Below are 21,446 nucleotides of genomic sequence, written 5' to 3'. Positions count from 1 at the left end.
CACCTGTCAGAGTTTAGGATCTCAGCTGTCAGTTTGAGGATTTCATTTATTATATTAATAATTATTACATGACTGGGCTATAATTTTTTACCAATTATTACTATAATTATTAAGCAATTATCATATTAATAAGAATTATTATATTGGTTTCAGACAAAATATTAAGTGAAATGGTATGTTGTGAGCTGAATACAAAGCCAGCCCAGCTGTCTCCCATCCACTCAAGACCTGCTGTCTCACCTTCCAGGGCTTCAGACAGTGGGTGCAACCCTGCTGCTTCCCTCCCCGCAGCATGCTGCCACACCTGTCACACCAAATTGTTTGTAAACACCAAGCCGGCTAATATCAGGACAGTATCAGTCCACATGCGAAGGGCACCGGGAAGCCATGAGAGACAGCTGGTGCCATGTGTTAGTAGTAAGAGGCAAAAGAAAGAGGCTCCTCCAAAGCCCCTATTCAGAAGTTTAGCACAATAGAGTAATGCAGCGTTAGGGAAATTTAAGCTGGTGCTGAAAGCTAGTGTGCTTTGCTGCTTTTTTACTCAAAGGATGGCTTTTATCCTGAACCGTAGTGCTTATGATATTTCAGACATGGCTTGCTTTGCTAGGTCATGTGAATGATGAATATCGTAGTATTTAGAGGTTTCTAGTAAATGAAACACACATGGGAACGAATGCAGATACAGATCACTTGCGTCAAACCCAGCTTTATCAGGGCTTGGTGAGATATCTTTTTCAAGGGCCTACAGCAATTGGAAAGCAATTAGAATTTCATTGTATTTTCCAGTTCCATTAACCATCCTGTAGATAGGTATTAGAGTCCACATAGAAAAAACTGCCTCTCTACTTTCACTGCACAGCTGTTATAATACAGAAGCATGGAATGGCAGCAAAGCAAAACTTCAGTTGGATACTTGGAATTAGAGACACTTCAGGCCTTAAGAAAGAATGGAAAGCCACCTTGTCCTACCATTTAAAAAAAAAGGGATGTTGCTACAGGAATAGGAAATGCTTCCTTTTTACAAAATGGGCAGGCAGGTAACCATACTGGGAAGGTGATTTCAGAAAGCTACAGTGTGATAGCTGAAAGCTGCGCCTCCTAAAGAAACATGTCCTGGTCATGTTCTTTCAGTGCTGCATTTGTTAGAAGAGTTTATTCACTAGTGGTCTGAGAGTGACAGAGCTCTGCACAAAGGGTATTTTCTTTATCTACCAGACTGGGCAAGCGGGGGTAGCTCTAAAGCAGTGAGATGAAGGGGAATCATGCACCCTCTCAATGTCAGGGTCTGGCAAGTCCAAAGCTGCAAAAAGTTGAGAGGAAAACTGCCTGTAGTGGCTAGCAGAGCTGGATTTGTGTGGAGGGGTGTTGCCGGAGAAGGAGCATGGAGATCCCCTGCTTTTTTCATCCTCTGCCACAGTCTTCCCATGTGGTCCTGCACAGTGCCCGGAAAACCCTTGCAGTGAACTGTTCCTGAGCAGTGATTAGCAATGCAGTTAACAAACACTGGTTTACATCACTTGGGGATAAATCCACCTTCTGACCATCTGTTACAAGTGGATCTGTTTTTCTTCTGATGCACATTCATGCCAAGCAGAATTACCTTCATTGAAATCACTGGCATTTCTTGGAGAGTAACCACTATGAAAGAGTTGGTCCATTGGCAAGATCTCCCAATGAGTCATGTACTGTGTGGCAGAGATTATGTCTCTCTGAATGTTTTGTTCATTCTCAAACATGAGGAGGCTCGACAGCTAGCAAGTTAGCTCTTATTATGAAATGCCAATATGCAACTCTGAAGCTGTTAGCCTTGCAGATACTGGTAATCTGAAAGCAATCTGCTTCACCTACTGCTGTATGTAGAGCAAGTGGATTTGGTCACTCACGCATATTTTTTTTAAAGGTACTGTCAGATCTCCCACAGGCATTATTTTCTAATGAATGCAAATGAAAATTGTGGTTATCCATTTCAAAGCAATCAGTAGCAAGCCATTGTTGCACACAGAACATTATTTCTACAGCTTATAAGGCCCAGTGATGCTCGTGCATAATTCGTCACATATCATGGTGGTAGAAATTGCCTTCAGGGCCAGACTTTCCAAGCCACCATCTCTGTTTTAAGCTGCAGGCATTGTCACTTCAATGGCTGACTCCTTGATTTTGCAGATTCAGTTTCATGCAGATATGATAGCAAGCCCACGCTTGCCTGCAGATGCTAGATTGCACCCAAAATTACTTGCTTCTCTTAATAGCAGTGAATAAAGTGACAGGCTGTCAGCTCTTAGGGACTCTTGGTTCTCTCTTCCTATTTTCTGAGTCCTTCTCTACTGCCACCTGTTTGCAGCTCTGTTGTCATCTTACTCAGCACTTGCCTCAGTATGAAAACTTTGGGCATATCATGTGTTTACATGTATGATAGCTTTTAACTCAAACTTTATTTCCATATCTTGCTCAACCTCTAATTCCAGTGCATTGACTCCTGCTTGCTGTTTCCCCTGCGGGTAGTCTCACTTGTACTGCTTGGTTTGCAGGACTCTTCTTGGACCTGTTAAAAATGGAATTCACTGAAAGACACAAATTATCTCTTCCTGTCTGTGCTGGGCTCCTAGGGAAAATGAAAATAATTGTGTCTCTTTCTGCTGTTAGTACTGTAGTTGCTACATCCAATAATCTTTTGGGAAGTTTAACTTTTAAAACACCGGGCAATTTATTACCCCCATATATTAGCTCTTCTTGGTAGCCAAGAGGTGCAGTGAAACAGTAAAGGTAGAAAATGTCCGATGAGTAACCTCTTTCCTAAGAGACTATGTTAACCAAAGGACTAATAAAATCTTGTTTAACCATCGTTGAAAGACTTTTTGGTAGACAGCCAACCCTGGTTGGTCTCTTGAGTATAAAAAGTAGTATAGAAATGTTCCTTCCAGCATTAATTCATATCAACTTCTGTTGCTGATCTCCTGTACATCAAAGAGAAATGCTCCTTTATTGCACCATTTTACATTTTAAATCAAAGCTTGTAGCCTGTTCCACCTACTTCTTGCAGTGGCACCCTCTGACCTTAGTCCAACTCAAATATCAACTATATTGGTTGGTGTTTCATACACACATGCAGCCTGGTCCCACAGTGGTGAAATGGACATCTTTCCTTGCTGTCATATAGGGCTTAGGGGTTTTGGTCCCTTTTTGCCATGCCTGTGTTTCTAGTCCTCCACTGACAAACGTGAGGGACGTTTCTCCCTGTAATCTAGTGGTAACCCCCAGAGGTAAATATCCTATTCTTTTTCTTACACTGAGGACAGACTCAGCCTAAGGTTGAGTCTCTGCCTTATGGAAATACAAAGCAATCTCCTAGCTGAGCACTGATCAGAAGGTTGTTCTTACGCAAATCCAAACAGGACAGTGTGAAAATGCTTAAAGTGAGGCCCCATCTAGGGCAGTATTTTGCAAACTGGTTAGTCTGGATCTGTGAAATCCATTTTTTCAGTGAGGAGTGGAGCTTACAGCTTCCAAAGCCAGATCACTATCTGCCTGTTTCTCAGCCTGTGATCCATGTCTCCTACCAAATTTTAATTCCCTTCCCCTTATTTTCCAGGTATTATCCTGTACAACAGAGCAAAGATTTTATTACTTTCTCTTGCACACTGTAGCCCATGTGTCTATATCCCCTAGCTTCTTAATTTGGATGTGTCTAAGTATAACCTTTTGCCTATAGGTAAGAGCAAGAGGTTTTTAGAATTTGACACAAAGGTTTGCATTTCTAGCATGACCAGTAGCTGTTTGCTACAATCATGCATTGAGGCCTCTACAGAAATTGGTAGACTCATCCCTGACTCTAAGGGCTTACAAATTAAATGCAGTAACCAGACAACCTCCTCTTGCTCAAGCTACTTTTGCTTGAAGTCACACTGAAAAGCAGTGTGAGGGCCAGGGCTATGCCCCATATCTCTTCAACCATAGTGACCCATCTTGCATGCCAGGGCATGATGCTGCTGACTGATGACTGCTTTCAGTTACATATCTGCTTCCAGAATAACACCACATTTAAAAAAATAAAAAGAGAAAACAGTAACTGTTTATCCTAGCTAAGCTTGTGTAACAGGTTTTCATATGATGTTTTTAGTGTTTAAAGTCTTTTTTCATTAAATCGTTTCACTATCCAGAAAAAAACATTTCTTTTACTCAGCTTCATTAGTTATAGGAAATCACTGGATTAAAGTAGAGAGCAGATTAGCAAAAATAGACTATAGTATGCCTTGGGCATATGGTGCCACGTATGAATGGGTTTTAACTACTTAACTGTGTATAACAAAGAGCAGAAGGAGAGATGTCTTAGCATACAATAATTATAATTTGCACTAGCTGCATAGCTTAACAGTCAGAAACCGCAAAGCCATGGAAAGCTTTCGGTTGGATTTGTATAGGGTGTGTGCTTCTGTCCCAAGCTCATGTTGCATTTTCTGCCAGCTGATGGCTGGGCACAAGACTGGACTTAGCTAACTAACAGGATGCCTCTCCCTCCTTTCCCTTCCTCTTTGCTGGGCTCATGTTTTGCAGTGCTGCGTTAATGTCGGTTACAGAGAATGGGATTTAGCCCATAGGATGCAGGAGCCGGCACTGGTCCGGGCATGCTGCTCCATCGCATGGGGCAGAGGGGAGGCATGCTGTGGGCAAGCCCATGACAGCCTGGGCTTCACTTCAGCTGGAAATTGTCCCCTGCAGAGCAAATATGAACAGAAGTAGTAAATAAAAGAGGCCACAATGTCAGGGTGATTGCTGGGAGTATCAGCCTTCAGGCTCTGGGCACAAAGAATCCGGCCAGCTTTGAATTCAAATGACTCTGCATTTTCTAACTTCCCACTTTTTTTGCCTAATAACTATCACTCCCCTCTGATACGTCAACCTGCAAAAGTCAAATTTATGCCTTTTCTAAATAGACCCAGCTCACACTGGTTTGAACTTGGTCCTGAGACACAAGTCAGTGCAAACACTGATAACGTCCTGACAGTGCTCCACCTCCCACTTCTCAGGAAAACTGTGCTTTTCTATTTGGATGCTGAGAGGTTTCTGAAAACCAAGCAGTGGTGATGATATCATTTCCATGTCTTAAAAAACTTGCTTATAAAGGGATATAAAGATTTGCAAAGCCAATCAAATCTAATTTATAAAGTAAATTCAGAAATACCTGGAGAATTACCTCATCTTTATCTGGGCTCCTCAGTACATTTGCTAGCATGGATTAACCAATAATGTTATGCCACATAGCTATAATATGCATATCCTTCCCTGTTTTGGAGGGGTTGCTTTCCTCTGAGGTTTCCACAATGTGTTTCACATCCACTGTGAGTAACATTCTTGGACTTCTGCCCTGGATTAATCAAACATAAATCACTGCCCCATGCAAAAAGAAAGTTTTGCCAAAAATTGTGGTGGTCCAGAGAAGAAAAGAGGGTGGGTTTTTTCCCTCTGTGAACCTTTAACTGATTTTACTCCTTTTTTTTTTTCTGGGAAATTTTGTGCATTGAAAATTCACTGACAAGGCCCTGATCATCTTGGGTTTTTAGTGATTATTACATAAAATTAAATCCCCAACTGCCCAGGAGGATATTCTTGCTTTCTCCTAAATTAGTTTTATAGTGGTGAGCCCTACCAAACTTGCAGGCTTTGTGTTTAGCTTATCAATAACTCAGTGTTGCTTCTCTTGCAGAGTTCCCTGAAGAGAAGAGGCAGCAGAGAAATGCACAAAGAAAAAAAGGCATTTACCCAGGTATGGTTGTCATGAATGTGCAATTTTGAGCAAAATCACATGATAAAACTCAAAATTTCTTTTTACGGGTGTTGACAAGGCCATCAGGCACATTTACTAGAGTGCAATTAGGCCTTAATCTATTGAGACTTCCCAGAGATAATGTAGAAGCAATTTAGGACACAAGTGTGATCTCTAAACCATGTAGCTTGTCGGGGTGATTGTGCTTGTATCCATAGATTTGGGCTGCAGGTTTTCTACAAGAAGCGAAAATCACCTTGCCTCACAAAGTAATTGGATCGCAGCTTAGGGACTAACTAAATTTATACGCAGTGCCAAAGAATTTGTGCTAATGAGCATCTTGGCAGGGAATGCAGTTTGCACACTGCAACAACACCTTGCGAACTCTTGTGTTGCAGCCTAAGGTTTGATCTCTCTCTGGTGTCAAGGGGGCAGCATGTGAATTTGTGCTACCCCAAGCTGAGATACAACACAGAGCCTAAGCTACCCACTCTGTCTCCCTTCGGACACTGGTTTTACTGAAATCCTGCAGGCTGGTCCTTCTCAGGAAAGTGGTCTGCCCGGTTTCCTCCGCTTTTTGTGCTGACTGCAGGAGTTAAAGCTTTTCATAGCACCTGTACGGTTCCTGTTTATAGCCGGAGAGATGGGGATAGTGTTCCACCTCCCTGCTAAAGGAGCCAAGAGTGACATCGTGCCTTCATTAGAGAGAGGTTGCATCTCCCCTGCTGCTCCCTTGGCAGGCTCAGTGTATACAGCCGAGACCTACGGGTTGTCTCTGAGTCGATGGAGTCTTAAAATCCATTGATTTGCAGTAATAACCATAATAAATCATTGCAATATGTTGCACTTCAGTGGATAGGGTGGGCAGCTGAGTCAGCAGACCGAGGTGTTGGCTGGGGGCTGCAGGCTGCTTTCCTGGGACGCAGGAGACCAAGCATCCCCGCCAAAACGATACAAGCACAGCTTAATCAGACCTTAAAATGGGGCACTGGGCTTTCTTCCTGCAGCACCTGCTACAGAGAATTATTTAAGTCATCAGTCAGGTCAGAGAGTTTATTTTTCTGCAAGTCTGTAAAATACATGGATGAAATATATAGAGATATGCCCACACACATGCAGATTACAGATGAAGCTGCATGAAGGCATGGTTGCGTCCACTGGGCTTTGTGGGCAGCACTGTCCTTCATTTCCTCATTCCTGGAAATACAGAGCAGTGCAGAGGGAATGGATTCCTTGTGCTTGCTTCCTCCGCCCAAATCCAGGCATTAAGAGCAGTGTAGTTTGCCTTGGAAAGCCTTAAAAAGGACTTCACAAAATTAATCATGTAACCATGGGTCAGCTCTGCACCACTCACAATGTGGGGAAGCGATCCTGGAAACCACCCAGGGAAAAAAGACCTTTATGCTGTACACACACATTGTAACTCGTGCAGCAAAGCATTTGGGCTTAAAAATGAAAACTTGCACTGTGCAAGGCGACCATTCAGTTTTCTTCAGCAATTCTTTAGGGTGGGAAATACTGAGAAACAATCTTATATATTGACATGGCCCAACCTATAGGTGCATGTCTTAGCTATCTCCCAACTCTAGGGTGTTGCCCAGAGCTGTCTCCAAACCCAGCTATCCATTCAGAGGTACGTGCTGGTTGAGACCAGAGCACACCACAGCAAGTGCCCAACCTGGTCAAACAGCCACCAAGTCCTGGGGCTTGAACCAAAGCGGTAGGTACAGACACAGCCCGGGAGGTTCAGAACGCTGCTTTTCAGGGACAGCTGCCCTAAATACCTAAAATAAGTTCAGATACCCATTACATGCTTTGTGAGTGAAAAGCAACAACAAACTTAGATTCTGTGCATTCGCGTGTTTACAGATATGTATAGCATATAGCAAGACTGGTGTTTTTACTTACTGAGAGCTCATTATGAAAATTAGCTGGAACACACACCCACCACAGGGCACTCTGAGTAAGTAATACCTGTGAAATTGATTGTCTTGAAGTCGTGTAGAAGCAGAATTCATCCTAGCGCTTACCCACCTCTAGCAGTATTGAAGAAAAAAAGTTTTTATTCAGCAGAATTGCAAAATGGAGCTTCTCGGAAAATGCCAGGCACCAAGCAAAACACAAAGAAAAGTGGTTCTCCAGCGCAAGGTAGGAGTGCTGGCACTCAGCCAGATGCTTGGGTGCTGGTTGTACTGCCCCGTCGTCAGACTTGCAACCTCAAAACCGCTTACCCATCTTCTGCCTGGCAGTTCCCTTGAGCTGGTGGTGGTGGTAGAGGAGATGGCGTTGGTCTCTATCTATCTTTGTGTCTTCTTGCCAGAAAAGAAATATCATATTTGGGAATTTTTGATCAGCTTTTCATTCTCATCACATCATTTATTTTGCATAATGATTTAAGTTCATTTCTTTCCTTTAAGTTTCATTTCTTTATCTCCACATTCTACATTTGTCTAAATTAGACTGCAGACTCTAGAGAGGGATCTGAGTTTTTTCTTTCTGCTTTTTTTTCCATTAACATCCCTCTGAAGTGCCATGCAGAGCCACGCATATTGCCTGCAAATATTCACTATCAGTAATCATTAATTCCCATTGATCCTTAATGATCTCTTAAGGTCCGTGACAAGCACCATGACTGACGGAACATTTTTGCACTGTCGTTCCTTCTTTTCTTACTATACACCCTGCCCTATGTACACTTTTTAGGAAAGCATCCACATACTGGATTTGTAATACAGTCAGGCTGCCGTATCCCGGATTCAAGCCTCTTGTTCCTCCAAAAAGATGGAATGACTGTTCATTCTCCTTTTTTTTTCCTCCTTTCTTTTAATTCGTGATTTAACTAATAATGAACTATTCTTAATTTTGGTGATTTGGCCTCTCCTTAGTTTGCCTTATATGTCAAAACTCTACTTGCCTGTGTGGGTGTCTCGCTGTCTTGCTGCTTCTACTTGGTTTCAACTGATCAAGAAATTGCTGATATTTCTGTACACAAAGTTTCAGAGGGACAAATGCATGAAGATTGGAGTCTTACCCTTCTGGCATGCTTAGATCTGGCTGATAAATCTCTCCTGACCGTTCTTTTCCCTTGGAAGAAAACTGTCCAGGGAATGGGATTTTCAGTAGTCATGTTTCCTGGCAGAGAAGCGGGGAAGATCTAGAGCTTTCTCACCTTTCCAGATGGGATCCATATTTAGAAAGCGAGATTAACATCCATCAGCTCTGTTGTTTTGTATGAGGCTTGTGTTTGTTTAATGAGAATAAATCTCGTTTGTTTTAGCTCTTGCAAAAAACAAAACTTACAAATGTGATTCTTTTTTTTCATAGACAAAACCTAGCAATAAAGTAATGCCACTATAAGAAGTTAATAGTGGGTTTGTCCTGCTATAATAACGTGCTAACTCCGCAGACGCATTGAGTCATGCAGTGATGCCAAGCAAAAACATTGGGACCCTGACCCCAAACCCATCAAAGCCCTTCCCTTTTCTTCGAAAGCTTCAAAATGCTGAGTGTGTTGTCCCACGTGTGACTCGGTGACTGTTATTTATGTTGTTTGAAATGCAGCGGGTGTCAGGCTGGAGCCCCCTCTGAGTCCCAGGGAGGACGAGATGGCCCCTCGTGCTCCCAGCTGGGGCAGACGGGTATGGGCAGGCTGGCCCTTCCCCACAGGCATCGGTCCAGCTGCCTGCAGCCAGGGAGGTGCGAGGGGCCAGCTAGTGCCACTCATGGCTGGGCGCTCGCAGCCAAAGGCAGACAAGAAGCACAGGGAAGAATGCTGGATTACAAAGACAGAATAAGGAAAATGTCAGATGTGATTGTTTCCAAGATATTAACAGATAAATAAATAAACTGGAGTAATCACCCCACCTGACATGCAGCACTGGTCTGGCTGTAACTTTCCTTGTGATCTTTGTATTTCCCTAAAAGCAAAACCTACAGCTGCGGGGATAAACTGATTCTCAATGATGGGAAAACCAGAGGTAATGTATTGTGCAGCCCTGACCAAAGATGATGCTTTAATCATACAGCCTTATCCAGCCAGAGCAACCAAAATTCAGAGTGACTGCAGTGGAGTTCTGCCAGGTTTTAATCTGATACTTAATTTGCAGTTTCGAGTTATAAAGAGAAAAGCAATTTGCAAATAATATGTGTGAAAAAGAGGTGGGGGTGGGGGGGTGTGAGATGATAGAGATGAAAGAAAGCCCATCTTCTAGAGGCTCTGCTTTTAATCAATTATATGCATCTCGATTGTATTCATAGAAAACTCACATTTCTGGTACTAGAAACATGATGACCAATTTTAGTCAGTCAACTGATCAACTGAATGCAGTTGTGTTTAACTTCTGGTTATCACTGAAAATCATATATTAACAGAAACTTTGACTATTGTTGACCTCTATTAACATTTAAGATAACTTTTTTACTATTTAGTATTTTAAAGTCCCAACCTGTGCCAAGCAGAATCAGTAAGAAAGATGACTTGAGTTCAGAAGTATAAAACCAATTACTTTTGTGGCTGCTTAGTTATTAATAGCTGAAATTAAGATATAATTAGTATATATCTAAATAGAATGGGGTGAAATTAATCTAGGTAACATAAAAGACACTGTTACCAATGTGCAAGGATATGTGCTTTAGAAATTAATTCATTTCCTCAGATTGCTGAGCCATAATTAGTTGTGTAAATCTTTTGTTTTTTCTAATAGCCTGATCTGGTGAACAATTAAAGTCAGTCATGTTTTCTTCTGGATTTGGTTGCCATTATTAGGAATTATAACAAAATGATGGTTGTGAAAGATAACAGTGCTCCGGAGGCTGAAATGAAGTTTCCATAGATAATTGCACATATGTCCACATGGCCTACCAACAATGATGAAATCTGCTGTCTCAAGAGATCATCTTTCAAAGCCTGGCTTCCATTATACTGCTAATGCTGATAAATGTGTCTCTTACAAGGCCAAGTGCCTGTATCTCCATGACAATTCATGAAAGAGATTCAAGCAAAGAAATTGTTCATCGGCTTAGAATTTACTTAACCTTGTCTCTTATTTCAGCACAACAGACGCTGGAGTTTTTTGTTTGAGTTGAGATGCAGTGCTTTAAAATGCTCAACACACACAAAAAATTAAAACTCTCATTTAATACCATAGTGCTTCCTGAAAAATGCAAGTTTTCACACGGGCCAGATTTGGATGTAACCATGATTTAATGAATTTTTCTTTCCTTTTTCACATGTTTTCACCGATCTCCCTTGTGAACAATTGTCCATACCAGAAACAGTGATCACAATCTGGTCCATCCTAATAATAACAGCAGCAGAGGCAACAGTGTGCTTCCTATTCAGAAAGCAAGTTAGGCACTCTGGCTATTTCACAGAGATCAGAGTAATTAAACTCTGCAAGGCAACCATGCAGCTTAGCACACTTTTTTTGTGCTTTGTAGCTGACGGAGCCTGAGATTTGGGATTACAATGAGCAAATTCATCTGAGTAGTCTTTGCTTTGTGATGCTAAAAAGGAGCAAATGTAACATTAAACATAAATGGAACAGAAAATGCCAACAAATCATGGAGCCTTTTCATTTAAGTCATGATTTTCCACAAAATTAGCTCAGTATTTGAGAAAAACTAACCATTATGCTGGTATTCTTGCATCACTGAACACTTGCACAGGCCCACTTGATTTTTTTTTTCCCCTCTTTAACCCTGGTCAAGCTGCTTTGCCAATTTAACCAGAACCAAGCCATGAAATGTGTCAGCTGTGTGGTTTGCGCAGCTTTGTCTGTGTATTGTTTGCATACCTAACAGATACAGCTCAGAGGGTGGGGACATGGAGGTTTTGGAAAATAAGCTACAGATTGTGCTTCTATTATAATATAATCTTGGGGGGGGGGGGGGGGGTGTGATTATTCTTGGCAGGAGGACAGTGCTGATTTGAAGTGCCAGCTCCAGTTTGCCAAAGAGGAGGCAGCGCTGATGCGTAAGAAGATGGCCAAACTGGGGAAGGAGAAGGATGAACTGGAGCAGGAGCTCCAGAAGTACAAGTCCATCTATGGAGATGTGGACAGTCCCCTGCCTACTGGGGAGGCAGGGGGCCCGCCCAGCACCAGGGAGGCCGAGCTGAAGCTTCGTCTGAAGCTGGTAGAGGAGGAAGCCAACATACTGGGCAGAAAAATAGTGGAACTGGAGGTGGAGAACAGGGGGATTAAAGCTGAGATGGAGGATATGAGGTGCCAGTATGAAAAAGAATGTCTCAGCAGGGACCACATTTCAAGCATTCCTACCTCGCCCTATGGTGACTCCGTGGAGTCGGCCATGGAACTGCGCCGGCACCTGCAGTTTGTGGAAGAGGAAGCAGAGCTGCTGAGACGGTCAATCTCTGAAATCGAGGATCACAACAAGCAGCTAACGAACGAGCTGAACAAATTCAAGTTTGAGCCGGGCCAGGAGCCGGGCTGGTTGGATGACATGGCATCCAACTGCGGTGGGACCTTGCAAGAGGAGCTGAAGTCAGCCAGGTTGCAAATCAACGAGCTGAGTGGGAAAGTGATGAAGCTCCAGTATGAGAACAGGGTCCTGATGTCCAATGTCCAGCGTTATGATCTTGCCTCTCACCTGGGCCTGCGCACTTCCAGCCCCAGGGACAGCGATGCTGACAGTGATGCCGGGAAGAAAGAGAGTGACAGCGAAGAGGGTCGCCCGCCCCAGCCGAAGAGAGAGGGGCCCATTGGGGGCGAGAGTGACTCCGAAGAAGTTTATGAGAAGACGTCGGGTTTTGGGAGTGGGAAGCCTTCGGAAGTCAGTGACCTGTGCTCTGCTGAACTCATGAGAGTGGAAGAGGACACTGAGACTTTAATTAACATCAAACGTGAGGCTGAGCGGCTCGAAAGGACCGTGGATCGCCTTATCACTGATACAGACAGCTTGATTTATGACGCGAAGGTGCATGTAACCAGCAGCCCATCCACCGAGCAGGATTTCAGAAGTGGTGAGGAAAGGGGAGAAGATAAGCATGAACCGGAGCTTCTAGACACTGTCAACTCCAGGATGAAAGCTTTCCGGAAGGAGCTGCAGACATTCCTGGAGAAGGTTGATCACATTGGAGAGGGCCTTAAGGAGCAGATGGAGGACCTCTCCCCTCTTCCCCATCTCACAGAGTCTTCCAGTTTCCTGTCCACAATGACGTCCATGTCCCGAGACTCTCCAATTGGTAACCTGGGGAAGGAGTTAATTACAGACTTTCAGGTAGGTTCGTCCCTTGTTTGCCTTCTTTCTGTTTATCGTTTCTCTTTCTTTCTGGCATTGCTACCCTATAGCTAATTTTCCTCACAGCTGCTTTGTTATGATTTCAGATCCGCAATGTATTAAAGTGTGTAATGTTAAACAAACACTTTATAGGTTTTTTTTCTTTTATTTGTTTGCACAACTCCTTTGATTCAGAGGCGGTTCCTCATGGCAAAAAGGCTAATTCACTGGTGCTATAGAGATCTGTCTTCTTTTTGTCTGTAACAGCAGTGTTCCCCTGTGAAAGAGGAGATTAATTAAAAAAAAACAAAACACTCTGATGAATGTAAATTAGCAGCCTTGCTCAGAAATGTGAGGAGGTCTTTATTATGCTCTCTTGTAAAAGGGTCAGGTGTGTTCTCAAAAGCCTTGACAAAAGAACCCAACCGAATGCATTTTTTTAAGTGATGTGTTTTGAAAAGCCTGCTTACAGCTCACTCCCCTAACCGAGCAGCGAGTGAGAAGCTCTGTAGCCAGCGAAGGACTGCCTTGCCTAAAGAGTTGCCCATGGGCGCATGTCTAAACTGCCACAACTGCCACACTGGATATGGCTTTTCTGCACAGCACAAGTAAGGAAGGAAGAGCCTTGTGTCCTGGTATCCTTCATGACTTGTATGCTTGCTGTTGGTTTGACTCATGCATCCTCATTGCATGCGCCTCATAACCAGTGTTTGCATTCTTTTTTCCTCTCTTTCTCTTTTTTGCTTTTCAGATGTTTCAGCCCATCATTTTGCTCATCCTCATTTTGGTTTTGTTCTCTTCACTTTCTTATGCCACTGTATTTAAGTTGGTTTTTCTGTTCACGCTTTTCTTTGTCTTGTAGTTTTTCAGTCGTCTACCTTACCCATTTTTGTTTTCTTTATTCCTTCCTGTCCTTTTGTTTTTTTGTTATAAAACTGCCCATGCACCTAACAGTCCAAACTGAGGGATCAGATGGAGTGGCAGCTCAAACAAGATCGTGGAGAGGAGCAAGAGATTCACCACCAGCGAGCCACCACCGACCCACACCGCAGAGCTGATGGAGACATTAAACTCTACAGGCCAGGAGACAAGGGCTGTTTCAGTCTAGAGGTCAGCAAAGCAGCCCCTCTTACTCACTGCCTCCTGCTGCCTTAGCCAGGAGATGAGTAACAGAAGCCAGGAGTTGGGGGAGTGAATTGGACCAAACACAGCATCCCTGTTATGAAATTTGTGGTTGCCCTCTTTTTACCCTTGTGGTTTCAGAGAAGCAAATTGGTCCTGACTTTGGACTCATCAGCCTGCTCCCAGTAGCTTTGCTAAGTGGGAAAATATGGCTCAGGAACCCACTACAATTGAGTATAGAAATGAAAGATCTCTGGAAGAGGTTGTAATCCCTGATGTGAGGTCATGCTTCCAGGTTTCACCTTGCCGGATATTTTAAATCTGGAAAGTCTACAGGCAGAGATTGCTTTGCATTTTGCCTGGTAGTAGTCTGCACAGGAGAGGGTTTGATGCTGGTGTGCATGGTGATTCTCAACAGGGAACACAGCACCCTGCAGCTTCCAAAAAAACTTTTAAATTTAAAGCTGAATTCTCCATTGTTTGGGTTGTTGAGTACTTTTCATTCGTCAAAAACATCAATCAGTTTTTATTTAAAACTTCATCTACGCAGAGGCCATATCTGCCTCAGTAAACATCTCCATAGCTGCTTTCTCATGAGCCTAGGATGTCCAGACACTACAGCTGGTCCTGAAGAAAACAATTTCTAATCTGTCTTCATAAAGGTGAGCTTGGAGCATTGAAAAACTTTTCTGCTGGCCACTGGGAAGCCAAATCCACCTTGAAACCGTGGTGGTTAGAGTAGCTTCTAGTGATGGCTGAGTTTTAATGTGTTTTTAATTCTAAAGACATAGGCAGAGGCCTTAGTATATCTGAAACCCCTAATTGAGTCTGGGAAAAGGAGAATGCTGGCTGGGACAGATGGGTTTGTAAGTAAGTGATAACAAGCACTAGAAAATAGGGGTAGGAAGAAAAAGCTTCAGGGCGCTGGTAGTCAAGCAGCACAAAGCTGTATTGAATATCAAAGGGAGAGTGGCCCTTCATCTTAAAACAGGTAATTCATTGCTAGTTTTGTTTTGTTTGTTTTAAATTATCCTGACAGTGCAGAGTTTTGGTAGTATTAGAATAATTAATTTGTTCAGCAGCTTCTCTTCCAACTTTTCACTTTTACCAGTGATAATAAACCTCAGGAAGGATATCTGATAAACCCAGGACACCGTAAGTCTCTCACTGAAAGGTAAAGTCTTTCCTCCTCAGCTGTGAAATGGGCTGATGAGGTAGAGAAACCTTGGCATTCAGTATGGATCCTTTTGCAATTGTATTGGTGAATAGTTATGGTAGCTTAGGTCAGAAAATGACCACAGCAAACATTTACAATATTTCTGTTTCAATTCCATCATCTTTATTAATTCCCCCTTATCTTAGATCAGCCTCATTATTATATTAAGCCCTGTATGTGAGCCCTCTGTTAAAATTAGGGATTTGGGTAATTTTGGCACAATATCTTTCTTCCCTCTCCCAGAATGGGATGATGTGTAAACTGTGTACAGCAAGCTGTGTTTAAACAGAGGATGGGTGGTTTTCACACCATAGCCTGACAAGGAACAAGTCAGTCATTATAATCAAAGGTAGGGAATAGCCAGCTTAGGTCCAGGTGTGCTCAAAAGATGAGCAAGGCTGGGGCTCAAATGGCTTAACTTGAGAAAATGTTGAAGGTTAAGGTGTTTGTTTCAGTCAGGTTTACTTAAGCAACAAAGAGTATTGCACTGCTTTACTCTGAAACTTTTCAGTGGGGTGGGCAGCCAATTGAAATCTTATAATCTGTAATAGTCAAACCCAAGTGAAGCAGAAGATTTCTCCAAATAATTTTGTATGGTATCATTTTTAATCTTTTCTTTTTTAATTTCATACACTGCACTAGCAAAAACTACCAATTTTTTGTACTGGATGAATGAGCAGGAAAAAATATTATTCAAATACCAAAGGGTTGTTTTTATTATCACAGAAATTTCTGATGGAGACTCAAACCTTTCAATGCCCACAGCAGAGATGGCTACACGTGAGCCGTTATCTGCTTTAGCTTATGAAGTGAAAATATATGCACTGGCCAGTGGATAACACTGACTGATGATCTTCTTACTCCATATGGACTTTCAGCATGAGAACAAGACATTTCATTTCAGTGAGGCAAATGTTTTCTTTTTAAGTAAGCAAACCCATTTTTCTAAATTCATTTTTTCCAAGCTGGATTTTAAATGAAAATTTTCCCAAGCAATGCTGAGCAGTTTCCATTTAGCTGTTTCTCCTATTTTTACAAATGAGCATTGTGGGAGCCTAATTGTTTGATTGAGTACAATAAATGCAGACTGACTTATGCTTGAAACTACCTCGTAGCCTAACTGTAAACATCTGCCTTTGTTTGGGTTTTGCACTGCAGTTGTTAGTGCAACAGTATTATTAGAATGTATTTGCATGTTAAAGAGGTGGGTTAGAGTCACAGTCCCAGGGAAATTGTATCTTGAAATTGCCTTAAGAGCAGGGCTTTGTTTTCTTGCTGAAACAAGCCATTCAGATGCTGTTGCGGGAGGTTGGAGCCCATTGGGGTGGATGTTCGATCCATTATTCATGATTTTAGCAGAGCCTGGTTATGGTGGGAGGGGGAAAATAATTCTTTACCATCCAAAGAAAAAGCTAGTGAACAAGTGAGAATTGCCCTGACTAAAAGACATGGAGAAAGTAAAAAAGGTAACACAATGCTTCATGGAGCAAACGCCTGGCACAAATCAAAGGATTACTATGGCCACAAATGGGAACCAGTTCATCTGGTGAATTTTACCCTTTTTGCCAATGGAATATCCATAAACAAAAGACAGCTTCCTTAAGCAGTCTTGTCCTGTTTATTCAGAAACAAGAAGACATTCTGGAGAAGAAAAATTTCACTCTTTCAAATGATCAAATATAGTTTGTTGCAGTATTTGATACCTGATGCTCTAAAATAGAGCTGTATCTGCTAACTCTGATTGTTCCTTCAGGGGTATCAGTTCTGCCCTTACCTGAGTAAGTATATATCACCAAAGGCAAAAGCACTCATCTTTGCATTTCAGATTTGGATTATTTTTATACATGGCTTTTAAAGACTTACACATTTGTTTCTATGTAGAAAAATGCCACAAAATCTCTGACACTCCCAGGTTATGGAAAAAGAACCACTGAAGTGAATTCACTTAAAAGGAACAAGTTGTCACCAGAGAATTAAAATAAAAGCAGATAGGCTGAAGAAGGTGAGAGCATGTCTTAAAAAGCAAGTCTTCCACAAGGTCTAGTAATAAAGTAGGAAGAGCTCACACTGAAGAATAATTTCTTCTAGGCCATTCTTCTGTTTATCCATTTTCCTTACTTATCATGCCCATAAGAAACATAAAACATCTTTATTACTCTAAGTTAATACCTGGGTTAAGTGTGGACCAACCAGATCCAGTGATGTGCAAGTTAGGTAAGTCACTTTACCACCTGCTTTGAATCAAAACTTCTGTATGGATCCATTTTGGACATATGAGGAGAAATTTGGTCTGTATTTTGGATGTTATATTTTTAGCTGGTTTTGGAGTGTCTGTGCTCCTTCTCTGCAATTTTCATAATTCCATGTGAGAGCTTTTCAGGTGGGTGGCTTTTGCAGCAGCTCCCAGCCATGCGCTGAAAATTTACACATCCTTTTCTCTTGCCCTGATTTAAGATTTTGTTTTCCCAGAAAGGAAACAGTGGATGTTTTATACATTGTGACTTTTCTTTCTTCTGAAAAAAAAAAAAAAAAAAAAAAAACAAAAAACAAAAAACCCCAACAAATGAGGACCACATAGAAGGCTGTGTCTCGTAGTGTCCACTATTCCTCCAATGCAAAGTTGTGGAAAGAAGAGACAGACTGGTGCTGACATATTCCTTCCCAGCAAGAATAATTTACTTCTTTGATGAATTGTATTCTTTCTTGCTATGCAAGATTCCTTAAAGGTTGGCAATATAATGGCTTAAAAGACCCTTTATGATGTAAATCTGGATATCCCAGTCCTAACTGAGCTCAGTGAGACTTTGTGTAATATCCATACGAGATGGATTTTTAAAGACTTGGAGCAAACTGTTCTGTATTTTCCCAAAATCAGAGACTCTCCATATAAGCACAGACAAATAATCACACAACTGCCTATTGTACACTAGCAAATGGAATATATGTAATTTATTTTTAAGGGGTGAGGAGAAGAGTACATCTTCAGAAGCAGCCTCTGAGAATTCAGTAGATGTGTATTGAATGTAAAAGGTAATACAAAAGGCACTGGAAGTTCCTATCCAGTCTGGTTGATTGTATGCATGCAATGGTCAGCCGTCATGTGTGAAAAAGTAGCAGTTTTTAGACTGCGTGGTCAAATGTAAGGTCCAAATTTCAAAGTGTTATAACAAAGCGTTAGGTGAGCAGAATAAATGTTCATCTTTTGGCTTCCTGGAATTGCACACAAATGCTGGAAAGCATCTTTCTACCCTGCCTCCTCAGGCCTTATTTTGCTCCATCCCTTCTGGGAAAAAAAAAAAGGCTAAAAACAAAGATTCTGTGAAATTTGATGTTCACAGTTGTTGCATATAAACTGATAAAGTTTGCAGGCAAATTGAGATTGCAATTAGCTATGGTAAAATGGAGAAGACAGGCAAGTAAAACCCAGACATACCTCATGGTGCATGACAATACTGTTAAAACAAGTCATGGCAGAAATATTGGATTGTATAAGCTAGAAAGTAACCTGGAAAGCCTTCAACACGCTGAGAGGGGCAGAAAGGGGTTGGTGCAATGAGGGAGTGGTGGTGAAGCCCCCAAAGTGTGGATGACTTTTCTCTGAACATCCTCTTGAGGTAAAGACATCAGCGTGGATTAGCTTGTTCTGGAGTGATAACAGGTGAGAGAAAAGGACTCAGTAGAAGGATTTGGCACTGCCTGTCCAAGAGGATGGGAGTGGAAGTGGGTCTGGAAATGCAATTATTGGGATTCATGGGAAATTGTCAATTGGTGTCGAGCTGTGGATGAAGTGCAGCTGCTTCTGCAGCTCTGTGATGGAGTAGCACTAGCCTGTAGTTCCCATTATAGTGTGTTTGTATGTCTTGCTGTAGTGAGTTTGTGTCTGTTTCTGTGGTGTCAGTACATTGTGTGGTGGCTGTCACATTTGGGGTGTTTTCCATTCTTTGTGTAGCATGTTCGTTAATGAGAACAAAGGAGACAAAGAATGGAAATTAACAGGTTATCAACTTTTGTGTCCATTTTGTAGAGTGTTGTTTTCCAAAACAAAACAAAACCACAGTTGTGCCACAGGCTACACCCTGCTGTTTATATGATAGGGGCCTGATATCCAAATATAAACATATAGACATCCATCAATGCAATGCTAGGTACCTGAACTGTATATACAAATATCACATGATACATTTCTACACCTTGTTTGTTCACGATCCAAATGTTTAGCAGCAACCGATTAGGCACTTAAGCAGCCTTATCTCCCTTGATTTCAGCAGTACTAATCCCAATGCTTCTGGTAGAAATGACGTTATATGAAATTATGGACTATGAAGAGTCCTCAGGTTGCACTGGAAGGCAAAAGGTGTGCAGATCTGCATTCATGCATTAACTGCTTTTCAACACGTTTACTTTGCTGCTTATAAAAATCTACCATCGTTAAAGAGGCAAAGCAATTGTAAAAAATATTTGCACTGTCTAGTGTGCATGTAGTAGTCTATCTGCCTTTATGCTGTGTTTAATCTCTTCCTAGTAATTCCAACAGTTATCACATAATCCCAGCACCCAAGTTTCCTGAAACTTGGCTTTGCATGGGCTACATGTTTATCAAAAAATTGCATGAGTTTATAATTTTGTTGCCCTAATTTTGCATACATAAGGTGGTGTCAGTATATACGTAAGTATGTGATTCCAGTTAATACTAGTCTAAAGTAGAAGAAATGATCTTTTAGCAAATCATTGTTCACTGGAAAACACAAGTGTGAAGTGAATAGTGAAAAATTCAAACCTTGCCTTCCTGCTGCTCTGATTCAGCTTCCAGTTCCAGGAATCCCAAGACCAATAATATTTCTAATTATCTAAATATGTAGTTGTATGACTGTAAGGAGAGTCATATTAAGATCAGTTATGTTTCCTATGTATTTTAAATTGACAATGTATGTATTTTTACATGAATCATAGTTTCCATTTCTGGAGGCACGTAAGACTTTCTTAAGTGATTATTGCCAACAGAAGAGCATTGCCATGTTGTATCTGTTTTTGCCAGATCAACTTTGCATGATTTTGGCCAATTTTGAATTCATAAAAAGAAGGAACACACATTTTTTTAAATTACACCTGAATTAACTAGGTAGATTTGTTCTTATTTGGCATATTCCTAAAGAAGCCTTATCAGAATAAAATAATGCAGAAATTTCTGATTAAAGTAATTTTTCATTTATTGGATGAGAAAATTAAACTGATGATTTACAAATGATTGTGCAAAACTGGCAAATCCCATTGCAAGCAGTTCTTTCCAAATTATTTGTGAGACCGAATTTTTGCTTTATGCAATACAAAATGTCTGCAGAGACGTTAAGGCATAAGATGAAATCAACAGCACAGATAGTGTTCTCTTGGTCACTTTATGTGTACCTTTCAGAGGGCTGGAAGTGTCTTTTCCTCAGGTACAAAACAGACATGCACAAGTCAATAAGTGAATCAAGTAAAGAAGAAACTGATAGGGCTCGGAAAGTATACGTAGGGTGACTTTTGGTTTTTGGCAGAGTATGGTCCAGCGGGTCATTTATGGGATACTTCCATCTGCCTTATCTTCTTTTTCCCTGGAGGAGGAGAGGAGTGTCTGACCCAGTGACAAATACTTTTTGAATAACCAATAGTGTCCCAGCAAGGGCTGCCGCAGCTGGTTTTGCTCTCTGGAGGTGGGAGGAGTGCCTGGGGGGAGGAGACAGGTGCCGGGGGTGCTGTCGGAGGAGAAATGGCAATGCAGCGTCTGAGAGCGGTCCCACGACCTGCATTGCATCCTTGCAGCTGCCGAGGTTTGAGCGCACTGGACGTTGGCCAGCAGAGAATTTGGCATTATGCTTTGAAGCCTGAAGCAATCCCTTCTTCAAATGTGTCTTTATTCTGGGAAGTAGGAGTTTGGTGCTGTAGTGTTTTCTATGGTCACACATGTGAAGAGGATGGCATCTGGCCGAGCATCATCGTTGTACAGACAAATCAGCTTTAGCTCCAATGTGAGAGACACAAAATGAAGGGCATAGAAAGTTCTGATCTGGAATGTAAGTGCCACAAGATTAATTAACATAGTATAAATAATGAGATCTGACTCTGCCTTCT

At 41.7% G+C, this 21,446-nt stretch overlaps 1 protein-coding gene across 1 annotated transcript in view; it reads left to right on the top strand.

Annotated features, from left to right (window-relative positions):
- MTCL1 (microtubule crosslinking factor 1) overlaps window positions 1-21,446 on the top strand; it is a 100,754-nt gene that overhangs the window by 41,696 nt on the left and 37,612 nt on the right. Inside the window, exons 3-5 of the mRNA XM_010584830.1 lie at window positions 5,702-5,761; window positions 11,675-13,000; window positions 13,955-14,110. Coding sequence (XP_010583132.1) covers window positions 5,702-5,761; window positions 11,675-13,000; window positions 13,955-14,110 — 1,542 coding nt within the window. The remainder of the gene's footprint in view (window positions 1-5,701; window positions 5,762-11,674; window positions 13,001-13,954; window positions 14,111-21,446) is intronic.

Source organism: Haliaeetus leucocephalus, unplaced genomic scaffold (assembly GCF_000737465.1).
Source record: "Haliaeetus leucocephalus isolate CR32 unplaced genomic scaffold, Haliaeetus_leucocephalus-4.0 Scaffold1007, whole genome shotgun sequence".
Lineage (NCBI taxonomy): Eukaryota > Metazoa > Chordata > Aves > Accipitriformes > Accipitridae > Haliaeetus > Haliaeetus leucocephalus.
The sequence above is the reverse complement of the archived record's forward strand: the minus strand, read 5'-3'. Positions and strand labels throughout refer to the sequence as shown.